This window comes from Sceloporus occidentalis, unplaced genomic scaffold, assembly GCF_023333645.1.
Source record: "Sceloporus occidentalis isolate IW3139 unplaced genomic scaffold, rSceOcc1.0.p SCAF_1, whole genome shotgun sequence".
Classification (NCBI taxonomy): Eukaryota; Metazoa; Chordata; class Lepidosauria; order Squamata; family Phrynosomatidae; genus Sceloporus; species Sceloporus occidentalis.
The window spans coordinates 68,718,937-68,736,736 of NW_028316981.1; the positions used below are offsets into that span (position 1 = coordinate 68,718,937).

The following is a 17,800-nucleotide window of genomic DNA, read 5'->3' on the forward strand; positions in this document are numbered from 1 at the left end:
TTTTCTGGACATCCTTGAGGAGGTGAGAAAAACCAAAGTCACAGGACAATGGATGGCACCAAGGAGTAAACAACTCTGGCTATCTTGCAATCTATCCTTCTTGCCTTGGAAGTGCTCATTCATTACTCACATTCACACCCCAGTGTTCTCTTTGGCAAACTGACTTCAAAGTGATCCAAACCCATTTCAAAGGGAGCACCCCCATTTCGGTTTTTCTATACCCTGAATTTTGCCCCATGGTTGAAATTTCCTATAAATGTTCCTTCGTTTCTTCGGCTTAGTCCAACAGCAGGCAGCATGCTGTCAGTTTGCTTGACTCTGCTCCTCAACAACTCACCCACCACTCTACAGCAAGCGTTGTATGAGTCTTTCATCTCTTCCAGGACCCTCAGCAATAGGATCCATTCAGGTACAGTATCTCCTTGCCAGCTTTATTCTATTCCCATCTAACACCTTTGATTTTCCTTAGTCCTTGTGAGAATGCATGGTTATCTGCTGTGTGTGATGGTTGATTTCTCTTTTAAAAATAAAACTCATTACTTGTTTGGAAACCTGCCCCTGGAATTCTTAGTGTCTCTGGACTTGGTATACATAAGTGTATGGTCCCAAGGCTAAGTAACCCAGCCATTAGGCATTACTACCTTTGAGCTAATTCATAATACCCCAGAACACACATTGGTGTATGAGTGTCCTTTTTGGACAGTTGTACAGTGGACCCTTGCCTTATGCGGGGGATCAGTTTCGGACCCCCTCCCCACATAAGGGAAAAGGCATGTATGCTCACGCCCCATTGAAAATAATGGGGTGCAAGCTTGCGGTGTGGTGTTGCACACGCTTATCATTGTTTTTGCCCCTGTGCAGCTTCCGCATAGGCTGGAATCTGTGTATAGTGCACCTATGTATGGCGTGAGTACACTGTACAACTCAGGGTTCCACCCTGTTATCTTTGTATTCTATAGTGATGCTGGACACATACTTCCCATTGTATCACCTGCTGCTACTATAGGCCACTCCCTTAGAGGTCAAAAATGAAGAGCCTAGCATTGATCATGTGGCTTGTTGTGACTTCAGAGGGAGTAACTTGTGTCAGCAGGACATAGTGGGATGCATCCATCCCACATTGCTATGGAGTGCTCTGGATTTTCCTGAAAAATCTGGAGCAAAAGGTGAGTTATTCTGAACAGATTGAAGGGGGGATAGGGGGGATTTGGTGTGCAACTGGCCTCACGTTATGAAGACATTCTGCCATGGCTGTTATCAATATGAGCTGTTTGCACTGCTTTGTGAGTCTTTAAAAATAAACAAACCTAGTATCTTCCTACTTTTTGGAACCATCAAAGCGCAACAAATTATATTTGGAGCTGCATTAGTAAGTGAAATCATTATGAATACAATCCACTCTTAAACAGGCATACCTACTATCACACTCAGCAATCTGAGAAGAGGGCTCTTGTGAGAATAATTTATGAATCTTCTGTTAAGAATGTGAGAAAGGTTGGATCAAACCAAATGCCTGTACAGACAAGCACATTCTTCACACAGTGGCTAACCAGTTTGCCTAGCCTACTACTACAGCTTCTGGTATCAGACGACAGATTTATTATGAGCTGAGTTGAACAGTATTTTGTGTGTGTGTGTGTGTGTGTGTGTGTGTGTCTGTCTGTCTATCTATCTATCATCTATCTCCTGAACCTTGTATTATTCGATGGATGACTATAGGCTCTACTGTTATGAAAGAAAATGCAAACTTCTTCCAATTCACTTTCTCTCCACTGTGCAACGGTGTATGTTTGCTGCATCCTCCCCATTGACCTTTTTGTTCTAAGCATTTTTTTAACATGCCACATCCCACTTTCATAGTTTCTCTTTTCTGTATTTCCTCCCACTTTTGCAATGTCCTTTTGCAAGTTCAATATTTCCAAGTGTGGGCGCATCATAGATTTGTATAAAGGCAGTTTGACATTGGCAGTTTTGTTTGATACATTTTCTAATTGAGCCCAGAATATTTTCTTTCTTTCCTTCCTTCCTTCCCCTCATTCCTTACTGTTACACAGTAGATTGCCATTTTCTTTGAGATCTCCAGTGCAATCCCAGGATCGCTTTCTTGGTAAGTCTCCAGCACTCAAGTCTCATTAGTGTACATGTCAAGTCAGGATTTCAATGCCAAAATTGCACCTCTTCCTTTCTAGCCTACATTGAACCTTATTTGGCATTTTAATGTTCATTCCTCTGGTTTGGAGAGAGCCATCTGTTTAAGGACATTTCTAACAGGATAATGCTCTAGGTTAAAATAACACCATACTATTTTCAGGGATGTCGGCTTTGCAATTGTCCGAAGGCTATTTTCCAGTGTAGAGCAGTATGAGTCCCAACCTCTGGAACATTCCCTAAGAGGAAATAATACTATGTTGGAAAATGTTTCGGATCAAATCAAAAGTCACTAGAGCACACCAGAGGGCATCCTGTGAATGCTAAAGATACATGATTGCAAATATACTTCAGGCATACCCTGAGAGGGTGAGGATGCAGAGCTCTGCTGATCCCAGGGGTGCAGCATTGATATTTCAGAGCTATTTTACAAGCATTTCACCAGTAGAATTTTTGTGGGCTCCAGGCTTCAGAGCACTTTACGTTCTCATAGAGTCACATAATCATAATGTTGGAAGAACCCTTATGGGCCACCAACTCCAGGCCCCTGCTCAATGCAGGCTCTCCAGCTAAAGCATCCCCAGCAGTTAGCTGTCCAGCATCTTTCTGAAGACATTAAGAGAAGGAGATCCCACCATGTCTAAAGGCAATCGGTTTCATTGCCAAACCACTCTCACTGTCAAAGACATTCCTTCTAATGCTCATAACCTAGCGACAAAACATTTAAGTAGGTACACTTAGGTAAAACATTTCCAAAGGACCATCCCTGTGTGGACGTACTGTTTGGAATAATCCAAGGCCTAAATACCCTAAAGACACTAGTGTCTGAATTTAATGAGACACTTGAGACAGAAACTACTGAGGTAGTACAAAGTATGTCTCTCTCTCTTTACATATTTGTTTTGTGTGCCTTCAAGTCATTTTTGACTTATGGCAACCCCAAGGTGAACCACTCATGGGGTTTTCTTGGCAAGGTTCTTCAGATGGGTTTTTTGCCATTGCAGTCCTCTGAGACTGAGATAGTACAACTTGTTTGGGTGGAGAATCCTGAACCATGATCTCCAGAGTCATAGTCCAACACTCAAACCAAGTCTACAAAAGCTCATGGTGCCAATTTCTTTCTTTCTATCGGTTAGTCTCAAAAGTGCTACAAGATCTCTCTACATATTTGGCAGGAGTTTGAGTGTTGGACTATGACTCTGCATGGGTGGGTAGTTTTAATCTTTGTAATTTTATATTGTTTTGATGTGATGTTTTAATTGTTTTATTGCAATACATTTTTAAAGAGTTTTTATTTGTAAACCACCTTGGGTTCCTTTCTGGGAGAAAGGCAGCATACAAATTAAATGAATAAAAAATAAAAATAAAATTGTCATGCCAAACACATGCATGACTTTGAGCGTTGGACTACAACTCCAGAGACATCTATCATGCCTGTTAACACACACACTCACACAAGTATACACACACACACACACACACTCACATATAGTAGAGAGATCTTGTAACACCTTTGAGCTGCATCTGAGGAAGTAGACTTTAGTTTGTGAAAGCTCATGCTTGACAACTTCTTACAGTTGGTCTCAAAGGTGCTACAAGATCTATGTACTGATTCCACAGACTAACACAGCTGTATCTTTGAATTCTACATATATATATGTGTGTGTGTGTGTATCTATATCTATATGTTATGCCTGTTAAAAACACATGAATGACACCAAAAAAGGCACGGGGAAGGCGGACCCTTATTATTTATTTATTTGTATAGGACATACATTTGCATGGTTCTTTACAGAAACCATCAAGTCAAAACGTTAAAAACCTGCCAAAGAAAGGCGTACAATCTAATATAGATAATAAAATATAAGCATACAGTAATTAGTACAGTTTAATCATGACAACCATATACAGGTTATTACAAAAAATGATTTAAAACCTTTTAAAACCTTAACAATTGATGGCTATACGCTGTATATGGTTGTCATGAATAAACTGTAATTATAAACTAATAATAATAACAATAACATTTATTTATAGAGTGCTGTAAAGTTTGCACAGCACTTTACACAGTAGGGAGGTGGGGGGGTCAAATAAATAAATAAATAAATAAATAAAATTATACAGGTAAAAGACACTACTACAAATGTGGCTGACATATAATCCAATATAACATTTTACAAGAGAGGTTCCAAACACTTTGGCAAACAGAAATGCCTTCCTCCCTGACTGAGGGCCACAGCCTTCCTGTTGCACTGCTTCTACGTTTTGTTTTCTATTTTATTTTCTTTCAGTACGTTTTATTTTATGTATTTATCAATTTTATTAATTTATATTTATTTGTTTTGGTACATTTTATTTTATTTTATATTTATTTTGTTTCAGTATGTTTTATTTTATTTGTATTTATTTATTTGCATTTTTTAATTTATTTTGTTCCTGTACGTTTTCTATTTGATTTTATGTTCCCTCCTCCCTCTCTGCCTTTCCTCAGGTGACGAGAACAGGCCGCGACGGCGAAGAGGAGGAGGAGGAGGAGCCGCCATTTTGTCTCCTCCTCTCAATCTCTCTCTGTGAGAGGGGCGGGGGGGCTAAGAATGGCCTCCTCCTTCTCCTGCTCCTGATATGGCTGAGGCTGAGGCCTGGTGGTGGTGGTCCTTTCCTCGGCCCCCGCCATGGGCTCCCAGGAGGCGCTGAGGGAGACGACCCGGCTGGCCTCCTCCAGCGCCCTCTTGCAGGTACCCGCCCGCCCGAGATGGCGGCGGATATTGGGGGCAGCAGGATGGAGAATGGAGGCCTTGGCTGTCCTCCTCCGCAGCAGCAGCTCAGGGCGAGAGAAGGCGCCCAGGAGGATGCCGCCGTGGGCCCTCCTCCGTTCTCCATCCATTCTGCCGGGCTCCTCCTCAGTGGCCCCCAAACTGTGCCCTCCTTTAAGGGATTTTGGACTTCATCTCCCAGAATTCCAGACCATTGGCCAACGTGGCTGAGGCTTCTGGGAGATGAAGTCCAAAACTCTTAAAGGGCACAGTTTGGGGACCACAGCTTTAAGGGGTTTTGGGGACATCAGCTCCCAGAATTTCAGATTATTGGCCAATATTGCTGAGGCTTCTGGGAGATGAAGCCCAAAGTCTCTTAATTTGGACTTCAGCTCCCAGCATTCCAGACCATTGGCCAACGTGGCTGAGGCTTCTGGGAGATGAAGTCCAGAACCTCTTAAAGGGCACAGTTTAGGGACCACTGCCTTAAGGGATTTTGCACTCCAGCTCCCAGAATCCCAGACTACTGGCCAACGTGGCTGAGGCTTCTGGGAGACAAAGTCCAAAGTCTCTTAAAGGGCAGAGTTTGGGGCTTTTTACACTGTGGAGTTAATGCAGTTTGGCACCACTTTAACTGGAGCTCAGGGTGGGCAGACGTCTTCTCCACGAAGGAGGACTAGTTTTCCCTGCAAAATGTGAGGCATTCAAGAACAACGGAGGACGTGACCCAATAAAAGCTAAAAAACACTTATGGAAATGTCAACTTGTGCTTCTTTTAGTCATGCTCAAAATGGAGGACTTTTTTTTATGTTCCTCCTGGTTACATGTCCCGGGAAAGGAGGACATATGGTCACCCTGATGCAGGTGCATCCACACAGCTTTGAGACTGCTTTAATTGCCATGGCTCAATGCTGTGTTCTGAGAATGATTTTGTGAGACATTAAGCCTTCTCTGTGAGGGAGCTCTGGTGCCATAACACACTACAATTCCTGAGATTCCATAGCATTGAGCCATAGCAACCAAAGCGGTGTCAAACTGGATTGCTTCTGCAGTGTGGATGCAGCCTGCCGTGGCTCTGTGCTGTGGAATCCATGGAATTGTAATTTGCTTTGGTACCAGAGAAGGCTGAATAGTTCACAGAACTACAGAATTACATAGCATTGAGCCATGGCAGTTAAAGCGGTGTCAAACTGCATTTGTTCTGCAGTGCAGATGCAGCCCTTGACAACTGCAGATCAGTAGAAAGAGGTCTTGCATCGCGGATTTGAAATTAGGACTTTGCCAGCTTGGACCTGACCTTGCAGGCTGTGTAGGGCCTGCCTGATAGCAAACAACAACAAAATGCCCCATATATTTTCTAAAGAAAGCTGCAGATTTAACAACTGAATCACACACTACTATTTTACATTGTTACATTCATACAACAAAGTCTTACATCTTGTATGTATCTTTCAGGCTTTCCTTTCTCTTTTTTAACTGATATCTTTTAAATTTGTTGCTTCTTGTTATCTGCCTTTGAGTCAATTTCACCTTATGGTGACCCTGTGGGTGGGACACCTCCAAGAACCCCTATCTTCTACTTCTCTGCCTAGTTCCTGCAATCTCATGCTCATGTCCCCTTGATTGAGTCCATCCATCTAGCATGTGGTCTTCCTCTTCTTCCAACTTGTGCCTTTCCTAGCATTATTGGTTTTTCCAGTTATCCATGCCTTCTCATTATATGGCCAAAGTACATCAACTTCAATTTAATCATCCTGGCCTCTAAGGAGATCTCTGGCTTGATCCATTCCAAGACCCATCTGTTTGCCTTTAGAATCATCAGCACTCTTCTCCAGCTCCACATCTCAAATGAGTTGGTTTTCCTTCTGTCTGCTTCCTTTATTATCCAGCTGTCACATCCGTACATGGTAATGGGAAATATGATGGCCTGAACAATTCTAACCTTTGTGCTCAGTTGTTTATTTTTACTCTTCAAGCGCTTTTCTAGTTCTTTCATAGCTGACCTTACCATTCCTGACCTTCTTATTTCTTGACTGCAGTCACCTTTCCTGCCGATATTTGATCCTAAGTATGGGAATTCTTTAACTATTTTGATTTCTTCATCGTCTAGACTGAATTTATGTATCTCTTCTATGGTCATAATTTTTGTTTTCTTCTAGTTCAGCATTAATCCTGCCTCTGCACTTTCACCTTTGACTTTCCTTAGTAACCGTTCCAAGTCTGTGATGTCTTCCACCATTATTATGGTTTTTGGCATATAAATTCAACAAGTAAGGTAATAGACCCCTTGCCAATTGGGAACCACTCAGTTTCTCCGAATTCAGTTCTGGCAGTGGCCTGTTGTCCTTAGTACTGATTTCTCACCAGGACTATCAAATGTGGTGACACTTCCATGTTTGCTATAGTCTATGAAACACTTGCTGATCTTTTTCTGGAATTCTTTGGTGTTCATGCAGTTGCAAGTGGTTTTCCCATGTTCAGAGTGGGTGTATTCAAGAGGCAAAGTACCTATGGGCCAAAACAGACTGCCGAAATAATCCATCTTGAGACCACTTTAACTGCCCTGGCTCAGTGCTAGGGAATTTTGGGAAATGTAGTTTATTGTGGCACCAGAACTCTAACTGAGAAGGCTCAATGTCTCACAAACCTATAGCTGCCTGAATTCCCTAGCATTGAGCCAAGGCAGTTAAAGTAGCCTCAAAATGGATTATTTCTGCAGTCTGTTTTGGCCCTATGTCTCCCTAAGGCAGCTTCTGTACTCTGCTATACTCTACAGTTCTAACTAAGGGCGTGGGAATTTACTTTATTTTTACACTGGACTCTTGGTATCCACTGGGGTTTGGTTCCAGGATCTCCCATAGATACCTAAATCCATGGATGTTCAAGTCCCTTTATATACAATGGATAGTCAAATCATGTCCCTTATATAAAATGGCAACATCAAGGTTTGCTTATTGGCCTTTATATATTTTTTAAAATATTGTCAAGCCCTGGATGGTTGAATCAGTGGATAAAGAATTGGTGGACAGGCAGGGCCGATTGCACTACAAACCTGTGATTCAAAAGTAGAACCTAGTAGAATACATATGCAAATAAGAATTTTGGGAGCAATCTACTAGAAATGACCCAGAGACAGAATAATAGAATCACAGAGTTGGAAGGAGCCTCATGGGCCCCTTGCTCAGTGCAGGATCTCCAGCTAAAGCATTCCCAGCAGGTAGCTGTCCAGCCTCTTTTTGAGGAAGCAGACCACCACTTGTCTAGGGAATTTGTTCCATTGCTGAACTACTCTTACTGTCAAGAAGTTCCTTCTAATGTTCAATCAAAATCTACCCTCCTATAACTTCAAACCACTAGACCTTATCATACGCTGGGGCATCAGGGGAGTGCCCCCTGATGTATTTAAAGTGTGATCATGTCCTTCTTCAGTCTTCTCTTCCCCAAGCTGAACATGCCTAGTTACTTCAAACTTTCTTCATATGTGTTGTTCTCCTTACCTCTTATCATTCTTGTTGTTCTTCTATGAACCTGCTCCAACTTGTCTATATCCTTCTTGAATCTGCCAGTAGTTGCTGCCCATTGCCTGCTTTCTGCCCATGCAGAGAAATAATTTTTTACTTTGCAGAATAATACAGTAAATTCTAAGTAGCATGAAAAATAATACCTCCCAAAATGACATTCTTTTATACTGGATGCATTATGTAAAGCAGGCATTGCTCTCCATTATTATTGATCTTGGGCAAGTCATTTTTGACTTGATGACCCTAAGGTGAAACTATCATAGAGTTTTCTTGGCAAGTTTCTTCAGAGAGTGTTTGCCATTGCCATCCTCTGAGGCTGAGAAATTGTGACTTGCCCAAGGTCAGTAATGATGCTTATGTACCCAGTTGATTTTAAACTGTGAATTGTAGAAGATCAGAGAAGAGAGACTTGCCTGGGCCTTTATAGTCAGGTCTTATGGCCATTCTCTTGTCTTCAGTTTTTCCCTGCCATTGAAGCATGGTTAGTGAATTTGCAAAAGATATTAGATCTTTAGTCAAGGTCTTTGGGGATTTCAGCAGCCTCTCGGGAACTAATAATATAATCCTACATTTGTCTGTTGAGAAGTAGGTCCCATTGAATTGAATATGCCCACTCTCATGTACACCCAAGCCTCACTTGGGCATTTAATTACTTACTCAAGATCTGACTTTGTTTAAGTTTTAACATTTTTTATTTATTTGCTGTTTCACTGTATTTTTTATAGATACTGTTCCGGCTAATTACTTTTGGGTTAAATGCATTTACTTTGCGATACGTATCCAAAGAAATTATTGGCCTTGTAAATGTAAGGTAATAAATTATGATAATTTTCTTTTGAAGTATGAATGATTAATGTTTCCAAATTATGGCAGTTCTGTCTCACTGTGTTCTGTTCTGTCTGATATCTTTGTAAACCAGAGCAATGAAAAAGTAAATTATTCCACTTAACTTTCTGCTTCTTGATATGATGCTAGCAGGTGATGTTTTGAAAGCTTTAGCTGAATTAATATCTGCAGTGTTGTCTAAATGCAAATTTGAGCTTGTGATCTAGTTTCTTGGACAAATGAATTTCCACTCTGGTTTATGTAAATATCTAGTAGGTATTTAGCATGCTGTGTTTACATAGTAGTTTCTGATTCTGATAGGTATTCAGTAAATCTCAGCATTTCCTGAGATGCTAGTTTTAAAGAACACTCATTTTCTGAAATTTTAGAGGTGAATGTTATTAATAAACAAGGCTTATTTATATGCTGTGCCAGTATAAATGCCAATATAAAAGTTTATGTATCTGTCAACAAGTCTCGTCTCCCTTTTCTATTTTCAAATTAGCAGAACCTCTGAAATTCCAGGCTGTCTAGCACTACCTTTGCTTCCACACTACATCAGTAAAGTTTTACTTTAACTGCCATGGCTCCATCCTGTGCAATCCTGGGATTTGTAGTTTAGCAAGGGGGTATTTACAATTCTCAGCCAGAGATCTCTAGATCCCAGGATTCCATAGGATGCAGCAATGGCAGTTAAACTGAGATCATTGCCTGAAAGCATAGTGTGAAAGAGTAGTACAGCTCTGTTTTTAGCAGACATCTGTAACTGAACAGATGTAGTGATATGTGTATTTTGGAGTGAACTATAGTTCCCTAAATATACTTTTTCTAGAAGAACAAAAAAGCCACTGTCAAGTATGTGTCTAGGTGCACTGAAAGCAGAGGAACTGTTTCATAGGTTTAAAATTAAATTGCCTGTTGATTTATGTGATCGCAGATATTGCATAGTGTTTTTAAAGGCAAAAAAGGTGTGTGAGAGTGTGAGTGTGAGTGTGAGTTTGTGTGTCATTGCCTTACTCTGAAAATAGCTTAGAGTACCTGGTGTTCTTTTGCAGGCCCTTATCTAAGTACTAACCATCCTTCACACTGCTTAGCTTTCAAGATCAGATAGTATCTGGTGTTTTAAGGGCATGTAGGCATCCATTTAGGCTCCTGTCTTCATGCATATGTGCAGGTTGACTATCGCTTATCTGGAATTCCAAAATCTGAAATGTTCCAAAATTGTCCAAATGGGTGGCTGAGGTAGTGACACCTTTGCTTTCTGGTGGTTCACTGTACACAAACTTTGTTTTGTGCACAAAATTATTAAAACTATGATGTACAAAATTACCTTCACGCTATGTGTATAAGTGGTATATGACACATAAATGAATTTCATGTTTAGATTTGGGCCCCATCTCCAAGATATTTCATTATGTATATGAAAATATTCCAAAATCCAAAAAAATCTGAAATCTGAAACACTTGTAATCCTGAGCATTTCAGATAAAGGGAGAATTATAAATTTAGGACTAATAGCCAGTCCAGTCTTCTCTGCTACATACTGGAGAAAATATACCATTTTCTTACTGATATTTACTTTGTACTAAAATTGTTTTATCTTTTCTTTTTTTGGAAAAATTAGGCTGATGCTGCTTTATTCAACAATTGTTTTCTTAGCCAGAGAGGCATTTCGCAGAGCTTGTCTAAGTGGAAGTACACGGAGAAACTGGACCAAAACTTTTAATCTTTTGTGGCTAACGTAAGTTTGAATGATGTACTGGAATGTTTCACTTAAAAAGTCTTTCCCCCCATTTTATTTAAGTAGAGTGATAAAAATGAAATAATTAGTTATTCTTGTTTGGTTTCTAGTGGCCAGGCTAGAAATTATCTTATGCCTTTTAAAAAAAGCTAAAGGTGATGGAGGCACTATAGCTGGTATGGGTATAATTTCTCTCCTAAGGCTCTGCTCTTTACCATTCTTTCTCTCTGAATCTGCTCCACAAAGGTATAGATTTGTTCCACAGCAGGTGTGGGACTTCTAAAATGTAGGAATATGTTGACTGTATTGGCTTATTCTGCTTTGTAGCTTTTAAAGGGATATTTAGGGTGTCTATACAGAAAGGTGACAATCTTAATTTGAGTTTATGGCACATTTCATGTTCTCAAAAAGACAGCTTCACAGAATTTCAGATGTGTTTAATCTCATGAGTTTTGCTTATATTTTTGAAAGGCTAGAACAGGCAGTTCTTTCAAGTGATGTCTTAAAGGAGCAGGCAGTTTGTATATAGGTTAGGTATAGGATATGAAACTCAAACACCTCATTTTCTCTTTAAACTGTAAATGAAATATTTGAGCTTATCTGCAGTGTTGCATTTCTAGGGATTTAACTTGGTTTCATGAGAATCTAATGCATATATTAACTACCACATTTCCCTGAAGCACAGCTGGGCATTGCTTTAGTTCCTGTGCAGAAAGAGTCATGTGGATGGAGTGTCAGCTTGAAAAGTGTCTGTTTTTGAACAACCAAGTATGTATATAGAGATCTTAAGGTTGGCAAATGGCAATACATTTCAGGGAGTAGTGTAGATAAATCATTAGTACCCAGTAAATATGTGTGGGGGGGGGGGGGGGGAGAAAAACCTGCCAGTCGTTGAATTTTATTTTATTTAAAGTCCTAGTTTTCTGACAGACAGCTAGGAAAGAGGAAAGAAAAGAAGAAATAATTTTGTTTTTGTTTTGGTAAACCCATTTCTTAAGATTACCGAGGGTTGAAGGGGAGTTAAAAATGAAACCATCTAAAGGCTTTGTCTTTACAGTGTCCCCTTGGGTGTGTGTTGGTCTCTGTTCCTGGGCTGGGTCTGGCTAGATATACTTGAAGTGCCTGATGAAAATGCTGTTCCTCACTATAACTTTGGAGTAGTTGTCTTTGGTCTTTCTGCTGTGATTGAACTCCTTGGTGAACCTTTTTGGGTCTTGGCACAAGTGCATTTATTTGTAAGGCTGAAGGTAAGTACATTGTGCACACAAATAGTTATTCCTGTTCATTTCCTAATTAATGGGGAAAAATAGCAGTAGGATGAAGGAATCAAACCATAAATAATTTATAAAAAAAAAGCTCATACATGTTTTTAAAATGGGCTATTTTCATTTTAAATGTAGGCCTCTGGTGATCAAGAACAGAAGCATATTTATTCATCAATATAATGTAGAAAGTAGTGTTTTAGAAGTTAAGATGAATGTGCTGGATTAGATACAGACTATGGGTGCAATCCTGTTGCTGAAACCTGGTTAAGCAGGTCTCCTGCTGAAAGGCTGTGTTAGCCAAATCTTAGTGGTGACAAATGGGGTGTTGTGGTGTGTATGTGGGAGGCACATCTATGTTGTTTCTTCCACAGCTCTAATAGATATGCCCATGATATTAACAAACATCTGTGCTGGGCCAGGACTTGGCATACAGAGCTACTAGTGGCCAAGGGTGTAAGATTAGCAACTCATTAGCCATGCCAAGATTGCAACTCCCAGCATTATTCATCATTGGCTATGCAGGTTAGGGCTGCTGGGAGTTCTAGTCCAGCAAGATCTGGAGAGCTGCACAGTTCCCACCCCTTTAATGCCATTGAAAGCAGTGAGATTTAAATTAAATATGACTAGGGATGCAAATCTTTGCCTATTTTGTCCTCACATGTGAGGATGCTTACAGCAATTTTATCCCAGCTGGGGGAGAAAACAAATATTCTTCTGCAGTATTTTCCCAGCATTTAAACATTCTGAAGTATTGTGTAGGGGTTGCTCTATGAAGAAAAACACATGTTTTCTTGTGCAAAATCCTTACATTTTGCACAGAAAACACTGTTTCCTATACTGGAATGGACTGGCAGCCACTGGAGCTGTTGTAACAAGGGAGTTGTGTGCTTCCTGTAGCCAGCTCCAGTAGGAGCGCCATCAATTGAAATGTCTTAGATTATCCTGCAGAATCTTGGGATTTGTAGTTTAATGAGGTATTTAGCCTGGTCTGTCAGAGAGCTTTGGTGTCTCACCAAACTACACATCCCAGAATTCTGTAGGACAGAGTCATGGCAGTTAAAGTAGTGTCAAACTGCTTTAATTCTGCACTATGGCTACAATTATAAACTTTTAAACTTCAACTGACAAGCAGAATTATTTCTGGTTTGTAAACTGAAGGCATTATTCACAGCTTTGTGGTGGTTTAAGCTGTGTAGTGCAGAGTAGTGCTTTAAGTGTTGGGCTGTGACTTTGGAGAACAGTTTGAATCCCCACTTGGTCTTGGAAACCCATTGGGTTACCTTGGGCAAGTCAAACAGTCTCAGGGGAAACCTCCTCTGAACAAATCTTTCCAAGGAAACCCCAAGATAGATTTGCCTTTCGAGTTACCATGTCAGAAGCATCTTGAAGGCACGTAACAACAAAAACAACAATAACTAACAGTTAAATGTTGTTAGAAAGATACATAACTTTATACAGTCAGTAGTGCTTTTATAAGATATGATAGAGAGAGGAACTGAGAATGATATAAAAATATAAAATCGACCTTATATAGAATGATGAACTGTTTGGAAGTTTGTAATCAAAGAACTTGTTATGATTGCAATAGGTATGATTAACTGTATTATATAATATTTTAAGTTTGTGGTATAAATAAAATTAAAAAATAAATGTTGGAAAGACAAGAATTTTGAACTCATCATGTAAGAGTTACTGTTAGAGATATGCAGGATATGTATTTAACATGATTTTTGTTTATTTTTTGCAGGTAATTGCTGAAAGTCTGTCCATCATTTGCAAATGCTTTTTGACAGTTATTCTAGTGGTTCTGTACCCTCACTGGGGGCTTTACATTTTTTCTTTGGCTCAGGTATGACTTCATACGTCTTAAAAATCTGTTTTAACAATTCCAATTGAATAAATTGAGATTGCTGTGCTGCATTTACCAAGATTTGTTCTTTTCTACCTTAAACTGAAGGTGCTAGTTTGTTGTAAAGCATACTGCTCTGCTTTTGTACTAGTACTAGCTTTCAGTTTGGGAATTTGGGTGGAAATTATCTGCATATGACAGACAATTATCTGTCATATGTAGATAAATCTGTGTTCAATGAGGCATGCAACATAAATTGTCTGTAACTTAAACTAAATTTACAAGGCACACACATAATTGACTCTTGCTTAAATTCTTTACTGGCAATAAAAGGTACCATGCCAGTTTATTAAATTTTTCTCCCACAATGAAATGCTTTCATGTTTTTATATAGAAAGTTATAAAATAACATATTTGGTTCTTAAGTAGATAGCATTAATGATTGTTATTTCAGTTAGGGATGAAAAGGGAATTAAATACGTGAAATAGAAATATCTCTGATTTCTAGACTGTGGCCCCTTATACATGTACTTGGCCATAAAACTTATGAATTCTGTGGGATTTATTTCAGAGTAATGTTAATGAATGCTTTTTCCTAAGAGAGGGAAAACAGTCTTCTTTCTAGTCTAATTAAGGCCTTTACAAAACAGGTCTGGGAGAAACTGTGAAGGAATGTGTAATAAATGTTATGAAGGCCCTGTGAATCCTCAAAATTTCTTTTTTAGGAAGCTTTTCATTTTTGAAGACTTTTATAAAGCATGAATTAAGTCGAAGAGATTCATTAATTTGGATTAACCACAAAGATTAAAGTGGAAGGAGGGAACTGAAATAGTAATGCATAAGCTAGTCAGGATCATTATAAATCGTGCATAGACACATCTTTGTGGTGCGAGTAAATAGCATTTCAGCTCCTTAACAGCTACATGTATCTTTGGCCTGAACACACATGGGCCAAATAAAGTGGCTTTGGGCCACGTTGGGGGGTGTGGCATTTAGATGATGCATATCCCGAATGTGGCCTGAAGCTGTTGCAAATTTGGACTGGAGCAAAAAACAGCAGTTTAAAACCAACTTGTGTGGCACAAGGCTTGAGACCACAGGCAGCTGCCCGCTTTGGAAGAGGGCCATTTGTACGCCATGTTCTTGGGTTGATTGCGGTTGGAGTGGCCTTGGCCCACTTCTTTTGGCCCGCTTGTTTCGCCTCTTACTGTCTTGATTTAGGCTTGGTTCAGAGTGTATGATAATTGGTAGAAGTTAGTAACTGTAACAATGATAGTATGTTGTTTGTGAGGCAGCTGCTCTACGGCAAGTTCGAACAATTTGGAAAAGCCTTGCACAAATTGCCATTCAGGCCACAGAAAAGTGGATCAGGATTGTTTAAAAATGGAAGCGATAAAATGATCGGACTTTCTTCAACCAGGATAACATGGAGTCCAACCAAAAATGGTTTTTGTGTAGAACAGCTGTGACTTCCAGCCAGTTCAGATGCATCGAACAACTCCTGAGCTAAGAATTCTTCCATTTCATTGCATTAAGCTCTGATTGGTGGATCTTGGGGTTCTGTTTTAAAAGGAAAGAAAAATATAAATCTGTCCAGCACTGATTATGGTGTGGAGTGCTGGTTCTTGCAAACAAAATTGTGCTGCAAGACCCCAAGGTAAGAAGCTGTCATCTGAACTGGCCATGGGTATTTGAATCTAACTTGTAATCTGTTTTGTTATTAAAACAGAGGTTTTACAACAATGCTCTGTATACCTCGTCAGTAATGGGAAATTGTTTTTGCAGCTTTTCTACACTAGCATTTTGGTTTTATGCTATGTAACATATTTCATGAAGTTTCTGGGTTCTCCTGAAGCAACCAAAAAATCATTTCCTGTTACACGAATGGTATCTATTTTACCTAATTTTGGAGAAGATGAGGTACGTAAAAGAGCTTAATTTATTTATTTCTAAATTTCTTACAACATTTATATTTCCTCTGGTTATCATACCGTCTTAGGGTGATGTACAATAGCATCAGTTTAACCAATTAAAAAAATATAAACAAACTAAAAGCACATTAAACAATTTGACAAGCTAAAACAGGACAAATAAAATCAGTTAAAACAGTGTAAAACAATCTGAAAACATTAAGTGTGTGCAGATTTGGATAAAATCAATTAGGCCCCAAGGCCTAATAAAAGCCATATTTCAGTCATGCACAGTTAAATTGTTCCAACTAGTTCTCAGAATAAATGTCATAAGTCCTTTTCTGGCATTCAGAATATCTGCTTATGGCGAGAGGTTAGAAGAACATAGCAGCAGATACGTAATTGCATCCAGATGACTATGACAACATCTCTGTGCCATAATTAATCTGGTAGTGGGCAGCTGCTGCCCCCCCCACCTCCAGAGGCTTCCTCTCCCAAAGGCTGAAAACTGGCTAAAAATGAAATCAGAAGTGATGTGATGTCACTTCTGGTCAATGAGACAATGATTATGTGGTTGGCTGAGAGATGTGGGGGCGAAATTGATCACTGCTCCCTGTGGGCCCCTTTTAAAGTCACTTTCTTAAATGGTAAACATAAAGAAATTATCAATTTTCTTCAGCTCTGTTTCTTTACTGATTTCTTGCTGCAATTTTGCCATGTAAAGTGTAATTTCTTCTGCCATAGTCCATAATGTTGCATTATTCTGACAAGTTCATGGAAACCTGTTTCTAATTAGCCAATGTTCTAGCTAATTTAAGATTATTTTATGAGACAATTTTTAGTGGCTTGTTTTTTAAAGTCGAAAATATATTCTTATTTACAAAGAAGCTTAACAAACTTTTATGTTTCTAAGGCCCTAGGTAGATTAGCAGGATAAGCCAAGCCTGTGCCATCCTGCCCCAACTCAGTCACTAGGCCAACGCAGTGATGAGAGGCTTTTTGCTGTGCCATGGACACAGTACCTGCCTCTGCCATCATGGTGCAAAGACCTCTGTTGTGGCCTGAAAGGGTGGAAACCGGGCACCTAGCTACACCCACATGGTCAGGCACCCACATCTGACATCATAGGCCATGATGGGGTCTTCTCACCAGATGTGACAGTGGAGGCAGCTACAGATGCATAGGGCTGTCTGGTCTGCTGGCTGTTGCTGTGGAATTTGCGAGAAACAGCCTGTTGTTTTCGACCAGGTTAAGAACCATTTACACCAAGATTGGGGTGGATCCACTGGATCTGCATCCTGTCTGCCCGATCCGACCCTGTACTAATGACCTGCATTGTCCAGACAGGATGACATGAAGTTGGGGGGATCATGGGCTTGTTGGCCTGTGCATACAGGACCTAAATGATCATCTCTAAATATACAGATGGATATCTCAAATATTGTTGAAAAGGCAGGACCAAAATAGACGCATGGTATATTTTATAACTGGAATTTTTACTCAAGCATAAATGGAAAATTTCAGTTATAAAAATATACCACATAATTATATTGATTCTGAATTTCCCAAAATATTTGAATTATCCAGTTGCCATGTAAATTTATGACTTAGATGAATAAAAGGTGCTGCCTCCTCTGGTATGTAATACAACCAATAAACTATAAAGTAGTGGTAGAGAAATCCATGCATAAAATGAAATGAAGGCCCAGTTTTTCACTCTTGGTGATGTTTAACATATTAAGGCATAACCAATCCTTTTAACGTTAATGAAATGTAACATAGCTTATT

General features: G+C 39.6%; 1 protein-coding gene across 3 annotated transcripts in view; it reads left to right on the top strand.

Annotated features, from left to right (window-relative positions):
• The first annotated feature begins 4,716 nt into the window (after positions 1-4,716).
• RFT1 (RFT1 glycolipid translocator homolog) overlaps positions 4,717-17,800 on the top strand; it is a 34,025-nt gene continuing 20,941 nt past the window's right edge. The window contains exons 1-6 of one of the 3 annotated variants that reach the window (XM_089523921.1): positions 4,717-4,883; positions 9,148-9,233; positions 10,872-10,988; positions 12,046-12,235; positions 14,001-14,102; positions 15,888-16,022. In XM_089523921.1, coding sequence (XP_089380047.1) covers positions 4,821-4,883; positions 9,148-9,233; positions 10,872-10,988; positions 12,046-12,235; positions 14,001-14,102; positions 15,888-16,022 — 693 coding nt within the window. In that variant the 5' untranslated portion in view covers positions 4,717-4,820. Of the gene's footprint in view, positions 4,884-9,145; positions 9,234-10,871; positions 10,989-12,045; positions 12,236-14,000; positions 14,103-15,887; positions 16,023-17,800 lie in introns of those variants that run through there. The other 2 variants (XM_089523930.1, XM_089523938.1) reach the window with 2 other exon arrangements.